Source organism: Acomys minous, assembly GCF_964271855.1.
Source record: "Acomys minous genome assembly, chromosome: 13".
Taxonomy (NCBI): Eukaryota; Metazoa; Chordata; class Mammalia; order Rodentia; family Muridae; genus Acomys; species Acomys minous.
Window position 1 is genome coordinate 70,972,906 of NC_140495.1, and position 22,007 is coordinate 70,994,912.

At 42.1% G+C, this 22,007-nt stretch overlaps 1 protein-coding gene across 29 annotated transcripts in view; it reads right to left on the reverse strand.

Annotated features, from left to right (window-relative positions):
• RIMS1 (regulating synaptic membrane exocytosis 1) overlaps nucleotides 1-20,858 on the reverse strand; it is a 487,053-nt gene extending 466,195 nt beyond the window's left edge. For 28 of the 29 annotated variants that reach the window (XM_084753104.1, XM_084753101.1, XM_084753098.1 and 25 more), the window contains exon 1: nucleotides 20,525-20,852. In XM_084753104.1, coding sequence (XP_084609230.1) covers nucleotides 20,525-20,688 — 164 coding nt within the window. In that variant the 5' untranslated portion in view covers nucleotides 20,689-20,852. Of the gene's footprint in view, nucleotides 1-20,524 lie in introns of all 29 variants that reach the window. The other variant, XM_084753075.1, reaches the window with a different exon arrangement.
• Between the last annotated feature and the right edge of the window lie 1,149 nt (nucleotides 20,859-22,007).

Consider the following 22,007-nt stretch of genomic DNA (forward strand, 5'->3'; position numbering starts at 1 on the left):
ATTTAGTGTTTTTATGTTCTATATTATACAAATGTACCCAATGTAAACTCACCACCAGCAAACCAATGGCCACAGAGACCAGCACTGACTTTCACGTCCTTCAGAACTCAAGTTGCAGGCAATTGGGAGTGATGCAATGTGGGTACCGGGAACAGAACATCTGTAACAGCAGCTTGCACTTGGAAGGGCTAAGACATCTCTCCCATGACAAAGAGAAACTTCATCGTCAGCGTTTACATATCCAGTGTAAAAACCTGCCAACACCTCAGTGTGTAAGGATTTGGGGAAAGCACCTTTCATTTACTATTATAACTGGCCTCAATGGGTGTGTATTTTCATCACACAAGACTTGAGTCACTATCGTATGGTTAGAGATAGTCACCTGAACAGTGTGGGTGGGTATGGGCCCACTGGACACTGCAGTGCTCTCTTTATGCACGAGCCTGCTACACTCCAGGTATTTCCTCTGTGCTTCTTATCCCCAGACGATATCCCCAGTTGAGTGAGGTGACGGCATTCAATGAATTCAGTCTCACAACGATATTGCTTTTGTATCCAATTCAATGCTGGAGAGTCAGCTTCCTGTGGGAGACTTCAATAAGATTCTTTCCAACAGGATTTTCCAAGATAGATTCAACAGTATTCAAATCTCAGAGGATCTCCTCCTGCCTTTGACACCTTAAGCCCAAAATGAGATCTGACTCCTTCCACCCATGCAGAACTTCAGAGAATTACCACCTTGATGTCCCCACCTCTCCCTCAAATCTAATTGCCTTCCTAGAGCAAGACTGATGGATCTAGTCCTCCTATCAGGAGCTGTTAGTTCCCTCCTTGAGTTTTATTGTCATTTTTTATTCAACCGAAGACAGTAAACAACCTTTGGACGAGCATAAAGTACCAAACTATGGGGGTCATCTTATGCACAGCTTCCTAGGCATATTCAGCTTCACACAGCAGTACCCTCAACTAGCACCCTGTATCCGTGCATTTGTACTCTGCCACAGGTTCAGAGCATGCGTATCAAAGCACCTCCCAAACCAACACTCTTTCTGCCATATCCACCAAGAGCAAATGCGTAGCTTCTCTCAATATTTTTTTATTTTTAAAATTACACTTATTTCACAGTTTATTTGGGGCAGTAAGTGGGCACATGGGTGCCATGACAACATGTGCTGGGATCAGAATGCAATAGATGAGACTCAGTTATCTTTTCTGACCATGTGTAATCTTCAAAAGCCACTTAAAGCATAGTAGAAATACAAATAGCTGAAACGCTAAGAGTGTAACATTTATATAATTCCTGATTGTATCATGCTTTTTCTTGGTATAGGTCGTTTATTGTATATAATGTGTAATAACATACATGTATATGTAAAAAATAAAAGTTTTTAAAAAACATTAAACACATTATAAAACATTCTGTATATTAATATACAGAACATAAGACTTCATAGGCCAATTACAAAACCCTTTTATTCTGTGACTTCGGTAAGCATAATGTGTCCCAGTATGCAAGCATGGAGTGAGCACTGTGTGCCAAGTGGACACCATTAACAGCGGCACACCCTGTGCTCAGCACAGGGATTCCACAGCCAGCATATTGACTGATATATGTCCAGTCCAAGAAGAAACCATATTTCCCTATGTTCCAAGATTCAAGAGTCAGGCAAGTGAAGCCTTCAACACTGTACATTAAAATAAAAACTGTTTTGTCACTCTAAAAAGGAGACTTCCAGCTAATGAGCGTTCTGTGAAATGGAGAGTTATTTTTAATTTTCTCTTGACCAGGGTAAAAGCGTATGCATAGAAGTGTCTCTCTCTGATTTTCATAGCCCTGTAGATAACCTCCCTACTCAAAAGTTCTTCAGTGTGTCTAAATTAACTCTCCCCTGCCGCCTTTGGGATCTCCAAAGACAGCCTGGAAAAACCAAGCTGACATCTTCTGACGGTCGACCTTGTAGTAGTTCATCTGTGATTAGAAAGAGGTGGGATGCTCTGGGATGTGAGAACAGAAAAGATAACATCAACAGCACAGGAGTGCCAGGGAGAACATTTGAGAGTCCAAATTGCATTTAACCAAAGGTTGAGTCTATACTAATTTTTATCTGATCCAAACAGTATAAATTTTATTATCAGCGTTGCCAATAATTAGAAACCACTTCAGATAAATTAAAAACTACTGTGACATGTACATTAAAATGCAGCTTCCTGGGAGTTTAATAAACTTGGCAATAACTTACAGAATCGTGTAACTGTAGTTAATTTTACGGCACCTCTGTATTTCCTGATTCAAGCCAGAGCAAAAAACGCTATCTTAATTAAGCAATTAATTAATTAAAATGAACGAAACATTCTTGAAAATGCACAGGCCCTAGAGGGTTGGATTAGAGAGAATGGAACCCACAAGCATAGTCCAGGAATTCCTCAGTCATCTTGTAATAGGAATGTCAGTGAGGCTCGGATTTTACAAACTGAGGCAACTGTCTATGTCACAGCAGGGGCCACAAAACACTCAATGGCTCTTTCTATCGTGTAATGCCAATAAAAGACAGCTCAGAAGCATTTTTAAATGAATATTAAGTATGAAAGAAACTATAAGAAAAGGATCAAAACACTGATGGAGAAATCAAGGAAGTTGAGATAAAACAAATTTTAACTTTTCCCATGTTACCCTTTAATCATCTCTTACGGGTTTAAATAAACTCTTTGCAAAACAAACATTTTACTCATTGACTCTGGCTCTGGGTCTTAATTTTCTAAACAAAAATATATGGTGGTAGAGAGACACTGTAAAAATGTTAATTACCAGATGAAAAGGTTCATTTAGGCTTGAACAAAGCATATTGTAACATCATGCTGAAGGGAAAATAATAGGGGGTGCGCAAACTTTACCAATTACTGCACAGCCGACGCAGAGTTCCCCGCCTTTCTAAATATGCTCGCCTGCCTCATCCACAGCTTCTGCTTGGTCTGTAACTCCTCAGAACCCACAAGTAAATTAGATAACCTATATGCGGCCACTCAGATAAAATGAGAAGAGCTGATTGCACCCTGAGAGGCCAGCTCTTTTAGAAGGAGAAATTCATGCCAAGTATTGTATACCCACATCTGTGCAGCCTCCTCTCCCTTGGAGCAGCCCTGAGGGGGGATGACACAGAGTTGGATGTGCCCAGCAGGAGTGAGAGAGAGCCCAAGGGCCAAAGCAGAAAAGAAAATCACGCCTCTCTGGAAATGACTGGCGTTGTACCATGGATGTTTCATTTATCTCTTCGGGGAAAATTCACCACAGAGCCTCTCATATTTCTGTCTCCTGCAACGTGGAGGAGTGGAAAGCAAAGAAGGGTTGAAAGAAGTTCAAACGCCTAAAGCGCCCCAAATTACCCACTAACTCCTCCTGAAAGAAATAAAAGCAGAAACTAAAAGCCAAAAAGTGCACTTCTTGACTGAGGCAGGGAGGGAGGGGCAACAGTCTCACTTGAACTGAGAGTCCAAAACAGTAAAAGGAACATCTCCATGCTTCATGTTCCAAAACCTTCTACCGATTTTATGGGGAGAAGTAGCTGCACCTTGTATAATAAGGGCAAATGCCGCTCTCTTTAATTTTGTTGCTGAAGAGAAAAGTCACAATGGGTTTCCAGAGCTGAGTCTTACGTCATTGCCATCCCAAGTATATATAAAGAATAGCTATTGTTAAGAAAATTTCAAAATACTAGCATAACTGTCATGATTCCAGCAACAAAACAGACTGCTATTACATGCGTTTAGTTTTCTTATGAGTTAGAAGTAAGTTTGACATATTGTGTATATGTGTGTATATATATATATACACAATATATATATCTACATTGTGTGCATATGTATACAATATATTGTATATCTATAACACACACACACACACACACACACACACACACACACACACACACACTGAGCTGGAACTGGGTGGATATATGCTGAGCTAGAATAGGATGGTAATGTTGAACGCTTTTGCTACACCTTTGATTGTTTTTATTACTATATTATACCTTTGATCTCAGCAAAGATGTAGAACTGTAATAAGTATTTGTTTAAAATATTTAAAACATATCTTCATCCTTCCTAATTTTGTATAAAAATAACATATGTCAATATTTCTTTGGTCTAATTCCACAGTAGACATATATTTAAACAACGTCTTTTTAAATGTTTTCTTATTTACTTCTTTTTGAGACAGCGTTTTTCACTTTGTAGCTCAGGATGTCCTCAATTTTACATCAATTCTTTTGACTCAGCCTACCCTAAGACTGAAATTGTAGGCATGAGGTACTCTGCACAACTTTAAACAATAGCATTTTAAAGACATCTTTGTACGTGTGTGTGTGTGTGTGTGTGTGTGTGTGTGTGTGTGTGTGTATGTGCCCGCGTGTGCGCACATGACACACAGGTGTATCTACATGGAAGTGTGTATGTATGTGTGTGTTCATTTGTGTGTGTTTGTATGTACTGGTGTAATGTACATGTGAAGGTGAGAAGGCAACTTCAGGTGTTCCTTTCTGCCTTCCATTGTAACTGAGAGAGGGTCGTCTGTTTGCTGCCATGAACAGCATGCTAGCTAGGAATTCTCCTGCCCCTGCCTGCCCTCTCACCACAGGATCACTGAAATACAGATGGGTACAGTCTTATAAAGCTTCACATGGATTCTGAGCATTCAAACTCTGGTCATCATGCTCACTGAGCAAACTCAGCCCATAAAAGGCATTTCCATACTTATATTTAATATTTCCTTTAGCAGGTATGATTATTTACTCGGGAATTTAATTTCCTGTGGGTTAGAAAAATCTTAGTAATGCACCCTGGGAAAATAATTTGAGTATTCTCAGCTGAAGGTCTCCTCATGCTGCAAACTCAAGATGGCCATTTGTTCCAATGCATTCAGGGCGTATGAAGCATGTGTGTAAATTCTCATGCATTCATCTGCAATGATGATCTTTGAGAAGTGAGTCAGAATAGCTCCTTGCCAAAACAACAAATACGAAGGATTACAGCTGTAAGCATAATGCAAGGTAAATCTACTCTAACTGTCTGCTAAAATAAGACTTATTATCCTGGCTTAAAAGAAAGCACCCAGATTCTACTCCATGCTCCCCCACTGTGATAAAATCACTACAATGAACAAGAGTATTCTGGCATAGTGCAATGTATGAAACACAGCTCTAATTGTGATTCTAAATTCCTTTATATAGTCTCAACACAGAAAGTTCTGGACTTGTAAGCTAGAACAGAGTAGCTTTAAACTTTATACTCTAAGAAAAGCGAATGAATGCTGGAAGCACAGTACTATTTAAATCCAAGATATTATAAAATAGTACTACACTCAGAAGTTGTTAAGGCTCTCCGGGTATGAGAGGTTGTGCCAAGTGCATTGCATGCTTACTGCTATCTCACTGGCCCCTCCTGCTTATCTTTATCTCACATATAAGGCAATGGTGCTAGCAGAGGCCTAGATTACTCCAACAAGTATCACATGATATGTGTTGGAGACTTGAGTTAAAATATAGGGCTCGCAGGAGGCTCAAGGACATCAGTAGCACACAGGCCCCAGAATCAACTAAGCTGGGCTCATAGGGGCTCACAGAGAATGAAGGGACAATTGGGGTGCTTGTTTGGGCCTGAGCTTGGTTCTCTGCACATATATTATGGGTGCTGAGCTTGGTGCTCTTGTTGGACTCCTGACAGTAGGAGCAGGAGCCGTCTCTGGCTTTTTTGCCTGCTCTTGGGACCTTTTGCTTCCTGTTTGTTTGCCATGTCCAGCCTTGATGTGAGGTTTGTGCCTGGTCTTACTGTAACTTGTCATGCTGTGTTTGGTTGATATCCCTGAAATGTCTGCTCTTTCCTGAAGAGAAATGGAGGAGCAGTAGATCTGGGGGTAGAGGGAAGGTGGGGAGCAGAGACTAGGAGGAGTGGAGAGAGAGGAAACTGAGGTCGGGATGTAATTATATGAGAGAAGAATAAAAAAGAAACACTAGGCCTCTTTAATTCTGAAATGCACATGCGGGTACATTTTACCCTGTACTTTGTAATAATCATTGCTAGGAATGGCAACAGTTTACATTCACGCAATGCTTTTTTATTATATTCATATAGCATTTTTTCATAATAATTGTCATTTATTTGTCAGTTCCATGGAACACTGGCCACTCTGTTGTGTAACCTTGATCTAAATTATTTCTTTCTGTTTTCTATGAAAAAGACATAATATTAATGTTTTTTTAATAATTCATTTATTTTTGTTTTATTGGTCTTCTGCCTGCATGGATGTCTGTGTGAAGGTGTCACATCTGTGTTACAGACAGTTGTGAGTTGACACGTGGGTGCTGGGAATTGAACCTGGATCCTCTGGAAGAGCAGCCAGTGCTCTTACCCACTGAGCAATCTCTCCAACCCCTAAAGTGCTTGTGGCATAGTACAGCATCATATTGAATAAGAATTTGAGTTTCTCTGGCCCAACTAAAAAAAAAAAAATGGGCTACGGAGCTACAGATAATTAATGACTGCTGAGAGAGGGGGGGATTCGTTTTCCCCAGGGATGAGCCTCTCAATTCATTATCCAATACCAAGTGGTCAGCTCGGAAACCATGTACAAACAAGCAACGCTAATAGAATAAGGTTGCAACTGTGTGTGTGTGTGTGTGTGTGTGTGTGTGTGTGTGTGTGTGTGTGTGTGTAAAACAGTAATAATTAAACATAAAGCGGCCATTAATCTGATAGGGAACATGGGGAATGGGAGGAACTGAAGGAAGAGCCAAAGGGGCAATGCTGTAATTGCATTTAGCTTTAAGATATTTTTAAAGAAACATGGAAAATGCACTGTGTAGCTAGGTAAAAAAGTTCTCAAAGAAGAAATACACATCAACAGTAAATGCTTTTTACAGTGTCTAATGTCCTCAGTTATCAGGGAAAGGCAGATTAAACTAATTTAAGATTTCTGCCTCTGTCAAGTCAAAACAGGCAAGAGCAGGGACACAAATGGCAACCAAACGCTTACATAGATGTTGAGAAAGGGGAGACTTATGCAGTGCTGGTGAGAGGACAAACTAGTGCAACCATTGTGGGAAACAGTCTGAGGGGTTATCAAAAAAAAAAAAAAACTTGAATTAAAACGACAATGTGAAAGAGCTATGTCATTTCCTGAGCATACACCCAAAAGATTTTATGTCCTTCTACACAGACACGCACAACATATGCTCTGCTGCCCTATTCACAATAACAAGGAAATGGAATCAACCGAGAGGTCTATCAACTAATTAACGGATAAATAAAATGTTGTACATATACATACATATACATAATGGAATATTACTTGGCTTTAAAAAAATAAAACAATGAAATTTGCAGGTGAATGAAACTTGAAAAACATTATACTAAGTGAAGTCAAGAAGGCACAGAAAGACGAGCACCATATATGCCCTCCCTCCCCTCTCATGGAAGTCTGCAAGTTTTAAGCTACTCAAAAATATTACACAGAGAGAAAGGGGGGTCCAGGGGGAGTGTGTGTATTACATATATTACATGGCTATTGAAGGAAACTCTTTGTGCCAGGCACAGAATACCTCCCTGTGAGTTATGGGCCAGGGAGGCCAAAGAGACACCCCAAACAAGGCACCATACTTTTCACTGTTCTTGGCTGCCCAGCATAACTTGAAGGTTGGTTAAAAGCCTGTTGCTGATGACATCAGATACTTGTGAAGCAAAAAATAGAAAAACCAACCTTGACCCAACCAGGGAACTCTCTCCCTGCTAGTAAGCCAGTAGGTGTTAAGTAGGATATTGGAGGCAAGAAACATTAATGGTTTCTGGACCCCGCATGGTACAGGACCAACTTCTCTGGTAAGATGGACTCACGGATGACATCATGGCAAGACAGCTATGGGAGTAACCAACTTCTCTCTAATTGAATATGGCCTTGCTCTGTGGGAGGGAATCCATGCCTGGTACTGCAAACCTGGAGTGTGTGTGTGTGTGTGTGTGTGTGTGTGTGTGTGTGTGTGTGTGTGTGTGTGTGTTGTGTATTATCTATATGTATGTAATAAGTAATAATTTTTTGGTTTTTATTTTCTGTCTCTGGTAAATGAAGATTTATTGTCATCTTTTACCTCTCAAAAGTGAACTTTTCTTAAGGGTTAACTCTGTACCTTTCCTCCCCTGAACTGTTTAACTTGAGGCCCACCCACAAGACACCTGACTCATATTTACATTTCAAAGCCAATCTCATTTTTATGTTCCTGACATACAACCCATTTGACTCATCCTCATGTGTTTCTCAAGGTTATCACAAAGCCAAATGACCAAGGCTGCTGTCAGGGTCTCCCACCTATCCTTCCAGATAATCCCAAAAGCTGGTGGCACAAGTGAGAAGTCAACTCATGCTCAATCTGTTTGAAAGAACAGCTCCAACATCAACAAGCAGAAGGAAGTCACTGGATAAGACCAAAGAAGAGGTGACTGGTGTCTTACTCACAGGTCTTTTCCTAACTAGCAACACAACACCTTGAAAGAGTGGGAAGGGTCTTCAGTGACTAGTGTGTCAACCACTGTCTTGTTTGTCAAGCCCTTCTGTTGATACCTTGCAGCACTATGTTCGGAAAAGTGCTGAGGCATCTGACACCACAGGTGACATTCTTCTTTGTACAGAACTTTGCATGTGAACCATGGATTTGTCAGACCAGGACTGGACAGTCAACAAATTCCCATCCACATAAGAACAATGGCATCTAGTCTTCAAAGTACAGAGATTTGTGCTTCAATGGTTCAATAAACATTCGTTGAAATCTTCTCATGTGTGGATCACAGGGAAGGTAACGTAAATACAAAGATAAGTAATAGACACCATCTACTTCCAAGGAGCTTTTAAGACAAGAGGATGATGTAAGGAGCATTTTTAATTAAAAACAAAATCAATATAATACATTGTGATCATCTGATCTAATTGTAAATATCAAATCAGAAAATGTGTTATGCTTTAGACTCTGAGTTAGTCACACTTTCATTAAAATATTCCTAATTAGGTGTGCCTTTCTGAAAGATTACCTTTAAAAAAATCTATTATTTTACATCCTCCCACACTGACAGTCAAATGTCTTCGTAATGCTGTCTTTCAGAAAGCCATGAATGATAAATCAAGAACACAACAGACCATCCAAAAATTACATTTTAATTTTACCTTGTAGCGTTCAATACCAAATATTTATTTCCCCATACATTCTGGTCAACCCGCTTCTCTCTATAGTCAAGAGCAAACAGCTCATTCTCTGCTTTCAGGATTTGCTGACTGTATTTCTGTGGTTAGAATAACCATCCCACTCCACCTCCCACTCACATCATTAGCAGCCTTAGGTGACTCTAGTCCACATCTTTTGAATCTACTCGTTCATTCATATGCACCATTTCAGATAGCTGGGCACCTGTTATATGTGTTTATGATGGATACAACAAAAAAATTGGTGCCACCCTCAGCAGTGTACTCTGTGCTGAGATGAGGGCGTTGAGGGAAAATGCTCTGAAAATGCGTGCACAGAAGGCAAGTACTGAAACCAGCCTGGGAAGTTTGGGAAGATGTAGCAGATGAGGTGTCGTTTAATCTAATGTAAAAGGCCAGGATAAATTTAGATGAAAGGTGTCTGATCAAGAGTAAAGCATGAGGGAGAGTCACCAAGTAATGAAGGAGCAGTGAAAATCAACGAAGACCGCAGCAGTCAGGGCTGGGTGGACAACACCAAAAAGCGAAGATGAGCTGGACACAGACCCTGAAGCTTCAGGTCCATCCTGAAGTACAGAAGAGATGCTACTTAGGAAACTCAAAGCATCATGTTTAGGTAAAAAGCTAAGAGAGTTATGATGGGTGGCAATAAGTTCGTTGTGCCCATAAGACATCCAGTTAAAAAAGATACCAAAAGGGCGCTGCAATAGGAATGCAGAATTTAGCAGAAAATTCAAAACATGATTATAGATTTGAGACTCTTTTGCACGTACCTGCTGCAATTTGAGGACACCATATAAGACTTAACAGAAAGGATTCGTCAAAGTAAAGGAAAAACAGGCTACAGTAAGAAACTTCAAGAAGGACATTTGAGGCTCAAGATTGGGCTAGAATAGAGACATTTAGGAAAACTGAGGGTAAATTATAAGGAAATGTAACTACAGGTGGCAGAGAAGAGAGTGCTTTGACATGACCTGCAGCTCCTGCTGTAGTCACCGTTCACCTCATTCTTAAGATGTTTCTCTAAGTTGTACCAACTATTTAATATCTGGTCTAGAATTGGATGTCTTTGTTCAGTTTGGTTTTCTCTGTGCCCAGCCCAGAGGTGTTCACAATGCTGCCTTTATGGATTGCAGGTACTAGCCACTGGGCTCATTATCAATCATAGCTGTGCTCTGTATTGACTAGCTGAAGTTGTTGGATACTAAAAACTATGAAATGTCTTTCTCATGTCTGTGCCTAAGTAGGTCTCAGACCTTTTAACACTAGCATCAAGTTTTTAGCCTGGGCTGCTATATTACGTGAAAATATTTGGTTTAGGGTATAAGAAAAAATCTACAAATTCAAATTATCTGTATAAGATTTTACATTTTAATTTTCAGATGTAGCACCAGAGTAGAGGCTATTTATAACTTTTTGTGTTTACCAAGTTTTAATAACTAATATAAAAGAGATTGCTTATTCCAATATACTTCTATTTCAAATACCAGGATATAAGATATATCCTCTTTTATTTTCAGAAGGAAAGGATTAGGAAAGAATATTTAAGCCCCACTATATTACAATACAGAGACAACCAAGAAAGATAAATCTGCTAAGCTGTGTGAAATATAAAAATGGAAAGCCAGTGGGTTACCTTACTTTGTTCTCATCGGTTTCACCCAGACACTAAGTAATTTTTCTGACCTTAGCAGATTTCTAAATATGTACATATACTACTCATATTCTGAAAAAAATGGATATTTTGATTTATACAATCCATGAATACTAAAAAGATAGCCTAATTTTTCTAAAAACGAGCTGCAAGAAAAGGAAGGGAGGAAGGGAGGAAGGGAGGGAGGAAGGGAGGAAGGAAGGAAACAAAAACAACCAGCCACCTTTAGAAGAGTTTCTCATTTCATTATTTTTTTTATTTCAACAACAAGCGCTGTGACTGGAGAGATGGCTCAGCAAGGAAGAACATCTGCATTTCTTACACGGGACCCCAGTTCAGTTCCCAGGACCCACAACTGCCTACAACTCCAGTTCCAGAGGACCCAATCCCTCTTCTAGCACCTATGGGATTGTGCCCACACACAGCACACACACATCCACTCAAGCATCGTTCACACTTATTCATAAAATAAAAAGCAAGTAAATCTTAAAATGAGTATAAATGACAAGAGCAGACATGAGACACACAACGACTGTGCACCAATAACTGAGAACTTTACAATAACTTGGTATCCCATTTATGCTTCTATTGCTATGATAAACACCATCACCAAAGGCAACTTGAGAAGGAAAGGGTTTATTTTTGACTTACAGGTTACAGACCGTAATAGAAGGAAGGAGAAAAGTCGAAGTAGAAACTCAAGGCAAGAACCTGGAGTCAAGAACTGAAGTAGGGGCCACAGAGGAAGACCGTGTACAGACAGACTACTCACGGCTTGCTCACTGTACTTTCTCCTGCTTCCCTGGTCCACTGCGCAGGCATGACACCTCCCACAGTGAGCCAGAAAGGTCCTTTCGCATCTATCATTAATTGAGAAAATGCGGCCTAATAGACTTGCCGACAGGCCAATGTGGATGGAGGCATTTTGTCAGCTGAGGTTCTCTCTTCCCAGATGATCCTAGTTCATGTCAAGTTCACAAAAACCTAGCCTGGACATTTGGCTTCTTGAAATTAAGAGTATTCTTCAAAGGACAATGGCCAAATACTTCAAGAATAGCAATATAAATTGAGATGTAATAAAGTAAACGATGCCAGGACTAGCTAGTGCAGGAATCTGTCATCAATAACTGCTACTATACTGATTCACTTGTGAATATATATCCATATTAAACATGACAGCCCATTAAAAGAACTAAATAGCATATCTACATAGCAGTATAGACACTTTAATTGGTTTTCAATGCACAGGCATTGTCTATATAAACATAATAATATCTTCCAGACAAGTAACTTAACTTAATGATGAGTAATAAAAAAGTACTGAACAATGCGTAAATCATTAACTGGATACTTCCATCTATATTATCTCAGTCCCATTCATTATGCTTTTTTAAAAATAGCTAATATTCTAATTAAATGCCTTAATAACTTACAAGTTGCTTAAGATTCTTTTCAATAATATTACATTATCTTACCACTTAAACTTCAAAGGGATTATCAAAATACTACATTCTAAAATTTATTTAAATGAATCCACACACAAGGGATATGGCCTCTAAACTGTAGGCTGAACTTTTCCTAAGCTCAGAAGAGAATTTTCATAGATAGTCCTGTATGCAGTTGTAACTGACAACTATTATTTGAAAAATTATTGAAACTTTAAATTCAGCCTTTCTATAAAAGAAGCATGCACTGAGGTTCTTTGAAAGTCAATGTCTCATTTTCAGCACATCATTATTGTTGGTCAAACAACGGTTTTCAAGATTATATACTCCTTGTTTGCATTATTTATGACTTCAATAAATTTTAAACCTTTTAATTGTTTGATTTTCAGTTGTTTAAAATAAATAATTTGGGGCAAAAAAAAAAAACCCCAAATTCTATAAAGAGGAAAAAGATAATCTAAATTGTCATCTAAGCTAATACCTAAAATTGACAGTATGAAACACTGTCCATATTTTTTAAAATGGTATAAAAATAAAGGCAAATCAATATATAAGGAAGTCATTCTTTTTAAGTACGACAGGTTTTTCTTTAAATAAATATTTATATGTATAGGAAGTTTTCACAAATTGGCAACAGAAGTAGCAAAGCCCCAAGCCAATTCTGTAGTACAGCCCCTGTTGTCAGCTATTTAACCTAGGTCAAAATAAATGCATATAAACCTGCTATAAAATTTTGTGAGATGAAGCTGGGTACAGTGGCACAAACATGTGTTCCCAGCACTCAGGGAGGCAGAGGCAGGTGGATCTTTGAGTTCGAGGCCAGCCTGGTCTGCAAAAACAGATCCATGATAGCCAAGGCTCCACAGAGAAACTTGGTCTCAAAAAACAAAAATAAAACCATAAATAAAAAAATAAGAATGTGAGACTATACATGCAGAAACCATTGGGCATTTAGTACAGAAACTTTTAAAATTTAAATGCATATGTTTCATCATAAAATAAAAAGCTAAAAAGATAAATTACTTGACAAGTAGTCTCTCATTCATTATTAAAAATGACCCACTTGTTACACCCAGTGACAAAGAAGTTAATATTTTTCATTTTTTTTAGTTTAAAAAAAAAGTAGGAAAATTATTCTGAGCTAATTTCCTTTCTCACCTTGGACTATGATTGGTTTGTTATTTCTAACTTTACCATTTTCCCACTACTTTTTGTGCTTTAAACATTTATTAACTATTTAATGAGAAATAAAGAAAACCATAATGAGATAAGGCCTTGTGGTCATTTTTACTTTTACTTTCTTGCCAACTTCCCACCTTAGTGTAGCAGCAATCCTGGTCAAACAGCAGTCCTAAGAGCATGCGTGAGACCTACTCCAACAAGATTTCCTACACAAAAGTCCAATAGCTCCTACAGATCAGCCTTATTTTCAAAGAGTAAAGGCCACAAGAGCAATTTCCTTGGGTACAGTAATTTGAAGTCTAAAGATGTTTCGGTTTAACCATGTTAAAGCAGACCTTGCAGGTCCCACTGTATGCATACAGCAAGCCAAGAAACTAAATGGGGTGACTTGATAACATTTGCACCTATAGAAAGTGATAGCATTAAGACCAACACCTAGTAAGGTGTGGTTGTACACACTTTTAAGTCTAGTACTCAGTAGGCAGAGGCAGGCAGAACTATCTGGTCTACAGAAAGAGTTCCAGGACACTCAGGGCTATACAGAGAAGCCCCGTCTCAAAAACTGAAAACAACAACATCAACAAAAACAATGACAAACAAGACCAAAACCTAGTTCAGTATCCTATACAGCAAGACCTTTCAAATCATGGAAGTTTTTTGTTTGGTTGGTTTGGTTTGGTTTGGTTTTGGGTTTTATGTTTGGTTGGTTGGTTGTTGGTTGGTTGGTTGGTTGGTTGGTTGGTTTGGTTTTTCAAGACAGAGTTTCTCCGTGTAGCCTTGGCTGTCCTGGACTCACTTTGTAGACCAGGCTGGCCTTGAACTCACAGCGATCCACCTGCATCTGCCTCCTGAATGCTGGGATTAAAGGCATGAGCCACTATGGAAGTTTTTAAGTGGTAGGAACTACACCAGCAATAAGCTTTAAGAGGAGTGTTATCTCTATTCTACCCACACAGCACATGGCCTGGTCCAATTTTAATACCTGAAATCCTAAGGCCTGGTGTTATTTTTGAATCAACTATCATATCATTCTACGAACAGAAATATCCTACATGATAAATAAAATTCAGAACAATACAGCAGAGAGAGAGACTTCCAGTTGAAGAGGAAAGTGGCAAAAAAAAAAAATGCTACTGCGTTAGGGAGACCAGTGTGTGAAAGAGCAAGTAGGTGAGAAGAGCATAAGCTAGAGAGAAGAACGTGCTCAGGAAAGCACAGGGGAATCCCACTAGCCATATGCAGCTCTCCTGCTGCTTGGAAGATTCGCTGTCTGGATTAGCAGACCAAATGCCACGATCAAGCGCCCAGGAAACCAAAGTTCTAAAGGCTTCACTAGCATGCGAAAACAAACCAACACACCTGGACGGCTTGTCAGGAGCGGAGCAGGAGGTGCATAGCATTTCTAAGTATCCAGAGAAATGTCTGACATATGTAGAAAGGAAATAGCACACGTTAGCTTTCTATTCCCAAGAGATGAACAAAACAGTCTACAATAACCACAGCCGCACTTCTACTATAGGCTTTTAATAAACAGTGAAGGCAGGAATCTCTGTACAGGAGACCAAGGCTCTACCGCTCTTGCTGCCTAGTGCCTCAGGGAAATTTTCTTCAACTCTCTAGACCTTATCTGGAATAGTCAAACTCATCTCCCAAGATCCAGAGCTCAAAGTTGTTTAAAAACAGAACATAGACCATTAAGGTAAATGAAATTCAACACAATGGCACTTATAATCCATGCGAAACAAGCCCATCCATATGCTCCTTATGGACGTGGGAGAATGGAGTGGTTCCAGGAATTCACACTGGTATCTTTCTAGGAGGTTTTGGACTGCTTTGCACAAGTCAGCCTTCCTGCTGAAACAAGTTGAACAAATAATCTTCAGGAGAGGTTGTGTTTCTATTATTCGGCTTGGCACTAGCCCAAGGATCACACCGATTTGTATAGCATAGTGCACCTCGAATTCTGCAACATAAAGACAGGAAGGGTAGTGCTCTATTAAGAATATACATGAGTTAAAAATAAACCACCACGGATCAACCAAAAACCAACGGTTTTGATTTTCTTCATTATTTTTGACACTGATTTTTTTTTAATTTTTTAAAAAGTTCTCTTTTCTATATTTTTTCCGTGAATATTTGAGGACTTTCACAGTGTGTGTGTGTGTGTGTGTGTGTGTGTGTGTGTGTAAGAGGGAGAGAGAGAGAGAGAGAGAGAGAGAGAGAGAGAGAGAGAGAGAGAGAGAGAGAGAGAGAGACAGGCTTTTGTCAAAAGTGAAAACTTCCTACACGGTTGAGAGTTAGCCTTCCCTGAATTTAACCTTTCCATTTACTAACAGTGTGGAGCAGGACTGACGCCAGCCAGCAAGTGTGCTCTTGGCCCCTCCAGTCCTTTCTGCCTAACAGAACATCTTGAATTCAGAGACCCTCCTCATCACGTTCCAGCCACTTTCTCTCTCCACTTCTCATCTTTTCTCCTTTTCTTCTCATCCATCCTTGCCTGAACAATGGGGTAGAGTATGCCTGGGTAGAGCATGTGAAAATCTTTATCAATAGAAATATACCTACATTATAATTACCCCCTCCTAGCCTCCCTAGTGTATATGCATCCTTTCTCTGGTTGGCAACTGATATTTCTGAAAAAAAAAAGCAGACCCTTTCAATACATTTGAAAGTACAATGTGGTACGCATGCACACAGATGAAAAGCAGGAAAATGAACGTAATAGAAATTCCTATTATATCTTTTCTCCCCAGCCAGGTTATACTGACAGATGCTTGAGAATGCAGGCCAAGGTCCCCAGCAAGAAGGCGGAGATGCCAAAGTCATCTCTGTTGAGCAAGTTACATTTTGGGTTACAGAATATGTAACAAGTATGGAACCTCATGAAATTCTAACAATTTTCTAACCCATGTACACACAGTAAGTGGAAGAAATCAAATGTAAAAAAAAAAAAAAAGCACCATTCCAAAGGTCTTTCCACTCTACTGTGACACTTTTTATTATCTTTAAATTGGAGGCACTTTCATTGCCCTCAATGCACAGCAATGTTCTGTGCTCCAGTGTAAGATAAGTCAGCCCTGCTCCATCAAGACCAGTAGCTCATTTTCTACATCAGCTTCATCTGTCAAACCATACCTCTGAATGGAAAGAAAGACCAGAAATTCATGTAAGGAAAAGATTAATGTTAGAGGCTTCTTCTCAGTTGAGAGGCAATGTAGTGGCCAGGGAAATAGTTGTATTTGGTGTGAAAGATATGGGGTTGAATCTTGGTTGAGCCAGGTATATGACCCAGTTGAGGGCATCACTGAAACCCTCAGGATACTGTGAGGATTCAAGCACACATTGTAAGTCAGCACAGTTCACCCATGTGACATTGCAACTGATTAGAGTAATGGCTGCCACGCAGGAAATACTCAATAAGTGTTAGCCAATTTCAGTAACTATTTCAATATGGCTTTTAATCTCCATCATCAAATCATCCTCTTACTCTCTGCTTCTATTTCTTTCTCTTTTTTTTTTCTTTTCTTTCTCTTCCTATTCTGAAGCTCATTTCTCTTGGAAGCTTTTATTTAAGAGAAGGAGCGAGATTTTTACCTCTAATGAGATCTTCTCTGATTTAGGTCCCAGATAACACAGTTTTCCGTCTATGTAATATATTGACCCATAATGCCTAGTGACAGGTACTTGAAAGAGCATTCATTGAGGAAATGAGGTTTCAAAAAGATTTCAGAACACACACACACAGATGCACCGGGGGGGGGGGGGGGGGCGGGGGGGAAGGAGAGGGGGGGAGAGAGAACACCAAAGAACCAAAAAATTAAGACCCCTGTTTCAGCTACATCGATCAAGAAGTACAAGTCTCAAGAGCCAACTCCTTCTAATTATAAAGCAATATTACTTAAAATCAGCAGATTTTACAAAAAATATGATCATGAGGTTAAAGTCCTTCCAACTTCATGTAAAAATTTTAAATTCTTGAGGTGGAAGTAAATTGACTTTTTCCTATTTGTACCTATTTAATGTCATTATCAAATCTAGACTTAAGTAGTAATTTGCAATCAAGGCTAACTATACAAATATATTCTAATTTGTGTTTCTTAAGATGGCGTAAATGTCTGCTGTTACACCTTGCAGAGAAGAGCTCGCACACTAGGCAGTGCAAGCAGATGGTCCTACGGTGATCACAAAAGTAGATTTTAAATCTAATTTCTCTGTTCCCAGGACTGTAGTTCTGTTTAGGTCTTTTGTAAAAGTAGTTCCTCGGGTGTGTGACATGATGGATCAAGTATTACCACAAACACTCTTTGTCTTTTTAGTATAAAGGCATGCGAAAGGCATCCTGTTTCCTGGTCATTTTCTTTGGCAAGTTTAGAAACGGCCACCACCCATAACCAGATGTCATTACGTGCCCCTTACATATGTGTCATCTGAATAGATGATCCTATGATCCCTAGTTTCTAAAACACAAAGTTCCTTCTAGGGAAAAAAAAAGTGTAACACTGTCTCACTAATTGCAAATATCATGAGAGGCTTACATGGAAGCACACCAGCATCCCAAAACACCCGCCAACCCACCCCTGCACAAAAGGCCACGGCATTAGTGGAGGAGGCTGATTGAGAAAGTTAGTGCAGAGGTCCAGGGTTATGGAGAGCTGTTGTATAACAGCATTGCACGCTGCGATATTCTGTGAAATCATGCCATACAGGGGGAGTATTTACAAGCCCGTGGAAAGCAGTGAAAATGATATGCTAGACACAAGTAGACCCAAGCAGTTGGGCAAAGCTTTGAATTTGTTTGTCCGCATAAACCCATATAGTAGTATCACTGACCCTATGTGGTTAGCAGGACTGCAATTTCTGCCCCAAACTCCCACTTGAAACCCACCACTCTCCACAGTGTTTCCCATGGCCAGTGCAGAGAGGCATTATGGCCACTACTTGCACTTTGCCTCCCTTTCCTGTCTGGACTCTGGGAGGCAGCAGCCCCTTGGTATCACAAGCTGCTGGAAGCCTCTATCTACCTGCTGTCTGCAGCAAGCACGGAAGGAGGAAACAGCCAGCAAATCTGCAAGTGCTAGCCAACAGGAGAGTGTCCAGGACAGGTGGCAGGGGCTGCAGTGGTGAGGACAGATGGACTAACAACCAGACAGACAGACAGCAGCACCATTAGACACCATCCATTACTTCTAGGCTCAGAAGAGGGGAAGCCTGCAGCATAGGGGATGTCACTCTTCCAAGAGGGACAGGAAGCAGATTACTAAGGTTCTGCCTCTGTCAAGCTGGCAGGCTTAAAGTATTTGGTTTTGGGCTTTGCTCTTGTTTTTGTTGTTGTGGTTGTTTTTGGTTTGTTTGTTTGGCTGGCTGGTTTGGTTCGGTGTTTTGGATGAGAAGGAGCAGGGAATTCAGAAACCTGCTGCTCTTATAGAGCCAGGCCAGCTCTGGCCTTCTAACTTAACAGCCTTTTATTTTCCCAGAGGCTACAATGAAAGAGGAAGAAGAGAATTCCTACTATTTTTCTGTGGCCTGACACCCACATCTCTCCCTCAATATAGCCCTCCCTACTCTTCACTGCAGTTGCTTTTGCTTGGGGGACCCACGTCTGCGAATGCAGCTTTTCACATTTCCTCCCCTGTGAGGCTCTGCTGCACCAAAGGGAAGGAGAGACCTCTCAGACAGCGTCTTCCCTTAAGTAACCAATTCCAGGGTGTTGGAGAAAGGCCACTGCTGGGTGTGCCCTGTGCCCTGCTGTCACCCACTGCTCCCTCTCTGTACTTCCTAGCAACCAGTTAACTCCAGATGCAACAGGTTCCCTTTGGCTCTTCATGCCAATTGCTTGCCCCAAATACACCTTCAGAATAAGCAAAAGATACCAGGACATCAGTACCAGCCAGGGTCTGTACATTTCCTTGCCCCGAGAGAGTTGAACTTTACTGAATGTATGAAGGCTTCTCAAGGGAAGAGAGAGTTGAAATCCCCTTTAACATCACTTCATGGGCGAGGCTAAGAAGCAAAGCCCAGCTTGCAGGGCAGTCCTTTCAAGCAGCTGTACCAAATAGCAGTACCCTGTGTCACACACTCCTGCACCATGGACAGCCAACCCTATCCCTTCCTCATCCCCAGGGGGGGAAAAAATGGGGCACCAGGCACAGGTCCCCATGGGTTCTGAAAGGAGGGGGTTGTACAGATATTCAATGCCTGACCACTTCCTTCAGGAACTGGGAAGGCCCAAGAGATCTCTTGGAAGCCAATAATGAGGAACCCTGATCTTATTCAGGCCAGAGTAACCAATCAGCCACTGTCATTATCAAAAACTTTGTACGGCCAATGGCATTACATGGGCTTAAGAAAATGTGTCTTCACACAGTTAGTTATTCTGTGTAGCAGACCAGGAATAGAAGGCTAAAGGGAAGCTGAGGAGGCAGGGTTACCAAAGATGGCAACTGCCCAAAAAAAGACCCAACCTTTGCATTGTAAAATGAATGAGTACCAAAATGAACGCTAAAAATAAGCATTTTTATTATATAAATACCAGCACCCTTCACTGTTGTAACTCAGATCTGCTCAACAACTCCAAAGAGGAGCTGCCCTCAGCAATTCCACCTCCACCCTTTTTCTCTATTCAAACCCTAGTCCCTAATCTGCCCTCAGCCCGGGGGGCCCTTCCTTTGGATGCAATCAGCTTCACTCAGCTCTGCAGATCTCACCCCAAAAGGTGGTCTTCCTGTCCACCTAGTCCTCCTGGGCACTCCTGTCTCAAGCCATCCTCCTGAGGTCCTAGGTTTTTGGTTCAGTGGAGTCCTTTCCTTCCTCCGGACTCTCAAACCTCTACACTGCTCAAATCCGGGGACCCTAGACCCAAGGTGGGCACCTCTGCCCTCACCTCTGCACCCTCGCCAGCCCCTCCCCCACGCTCAACCAAGAGGAGCGGGTGAGTGAGTGGTGAATGGACGGATGGAGGCACCACCGAGGAATGGATGGCGCGCCTTGGGGGGTGGGGGGGAGACTTACTTGAGCATGGCCTCTTCTTTTTCCTCCTCTTCCTTCTGCCGGTCCATCACTGCCATGATAATGTTCCTCTCCTCCTCGGTCAGGTGGCTCAGGTCGGGCAGCTCTTGCATAGGGGGAGGCACCGTGGGTGGGCGAGGACCGCGGGGCCCCACGGCCGAGGACATTTTCGTGGCCTGCCCGCCCCCTCGGCTCGCTGGCTCTCGCTCTCTCACCTTTCGGATTCACGCCCCGCGGCTGCGCCCCTGCTTTCCACGCTCACAGCGAAGCCCTCCCGGTGGCGGCGGCGGCGGCGGCGGCGGCAGCGGCAGCGGCGGCAGCAGCGGAGCCGGGGACAGGCAGGACCCAGTCTCTCATGATGCTTTGCCTCCCGCCGAGCCCGGATGCTGCCTTTGTTTGGGTCGCCCTGGCGAGCCTTGGGGCCGCCCGGCCGCCTCCCGCAGCCCAGCCTCGGCCGACGGGGGCGGGCAGGCGGAGGCACGGCGAGGGGGCGAGGGCTGGCGCTGGGCTCCGGAGCGCGGCCGGGCGCGGGCTGGGCTGGCGGGCCGGGGGCGGGGCCGGGCCGAGGCCGCCCGACGCTGCTTGCTCGCGGGCTCTGCTGCCTCCAGTTTGGGGCTGCGGGAGGGAGAGGGAGAGTTTGGGTGTCAGTTAGGCGGAGTCTCGGAGCTTCGCTCCCGGGTGATGCTGCTGCTCTCGCAGACATAAGCTGCCAGCCACTCAGTCCCGGAGCCGCTCCGCCCACGGGCACCACCCACCCACTCCCCAGGTCCGAGCCACGCGTGCCCCCGGCCGCTGCCCCCCTCCCCACGCTTGCCGACGTGCATACTCTGCTGCTCTCTCTCCCCAGGTACCCCTCACCCTGAGTCATCCTCCCTCTTCAGGTCCTGGTCCATGTCATCTTTCCCAACCCTATTTTTCCCATGGGTTGCATTAATCATCTTCATCCTCGCTACAGTCTTCATCAGTGATGCTTTTTGAGCACCCACAGGGTTTAGAACAGCAGGATGGAACGAACACCCTCTAGATTTATTTTTTTTCCCTTCCTGCCACCATGTCTTTCTCCTTTACTCGTCAAGTGTGCACAGCCACAGTCGTGTGTGGGTTTCTAGATAATTTCGGTACACACACACCATACACACACCCATCCACCTAAATTGTCATTGTACTCTTCAATGCAATCCCTTTCCTGATGGGTTCTCGCTAGAACTGTTCTGCTATGTATCCTGATTTTCCCCTCAAGACGCCCCACCACACAGTAACTCCTTAATTTGCCATTTGGGGCACTGGGTAGCCCCATCAGACTGCATAACTGCACTTCTCTGGTGCTTGTAAATGGATTATCTACTCTAATTCCTCCAGTGATGTCCGCTATCATCATGTACTCACTTCTCAGCCGCCTTGGGTACTTCTCCAGCAACACTGAGGCGAGGAAAGGGAAAACACCCACCCCACCCGTATCCTATTGTACTTAGAAGCTTCTGCTCCC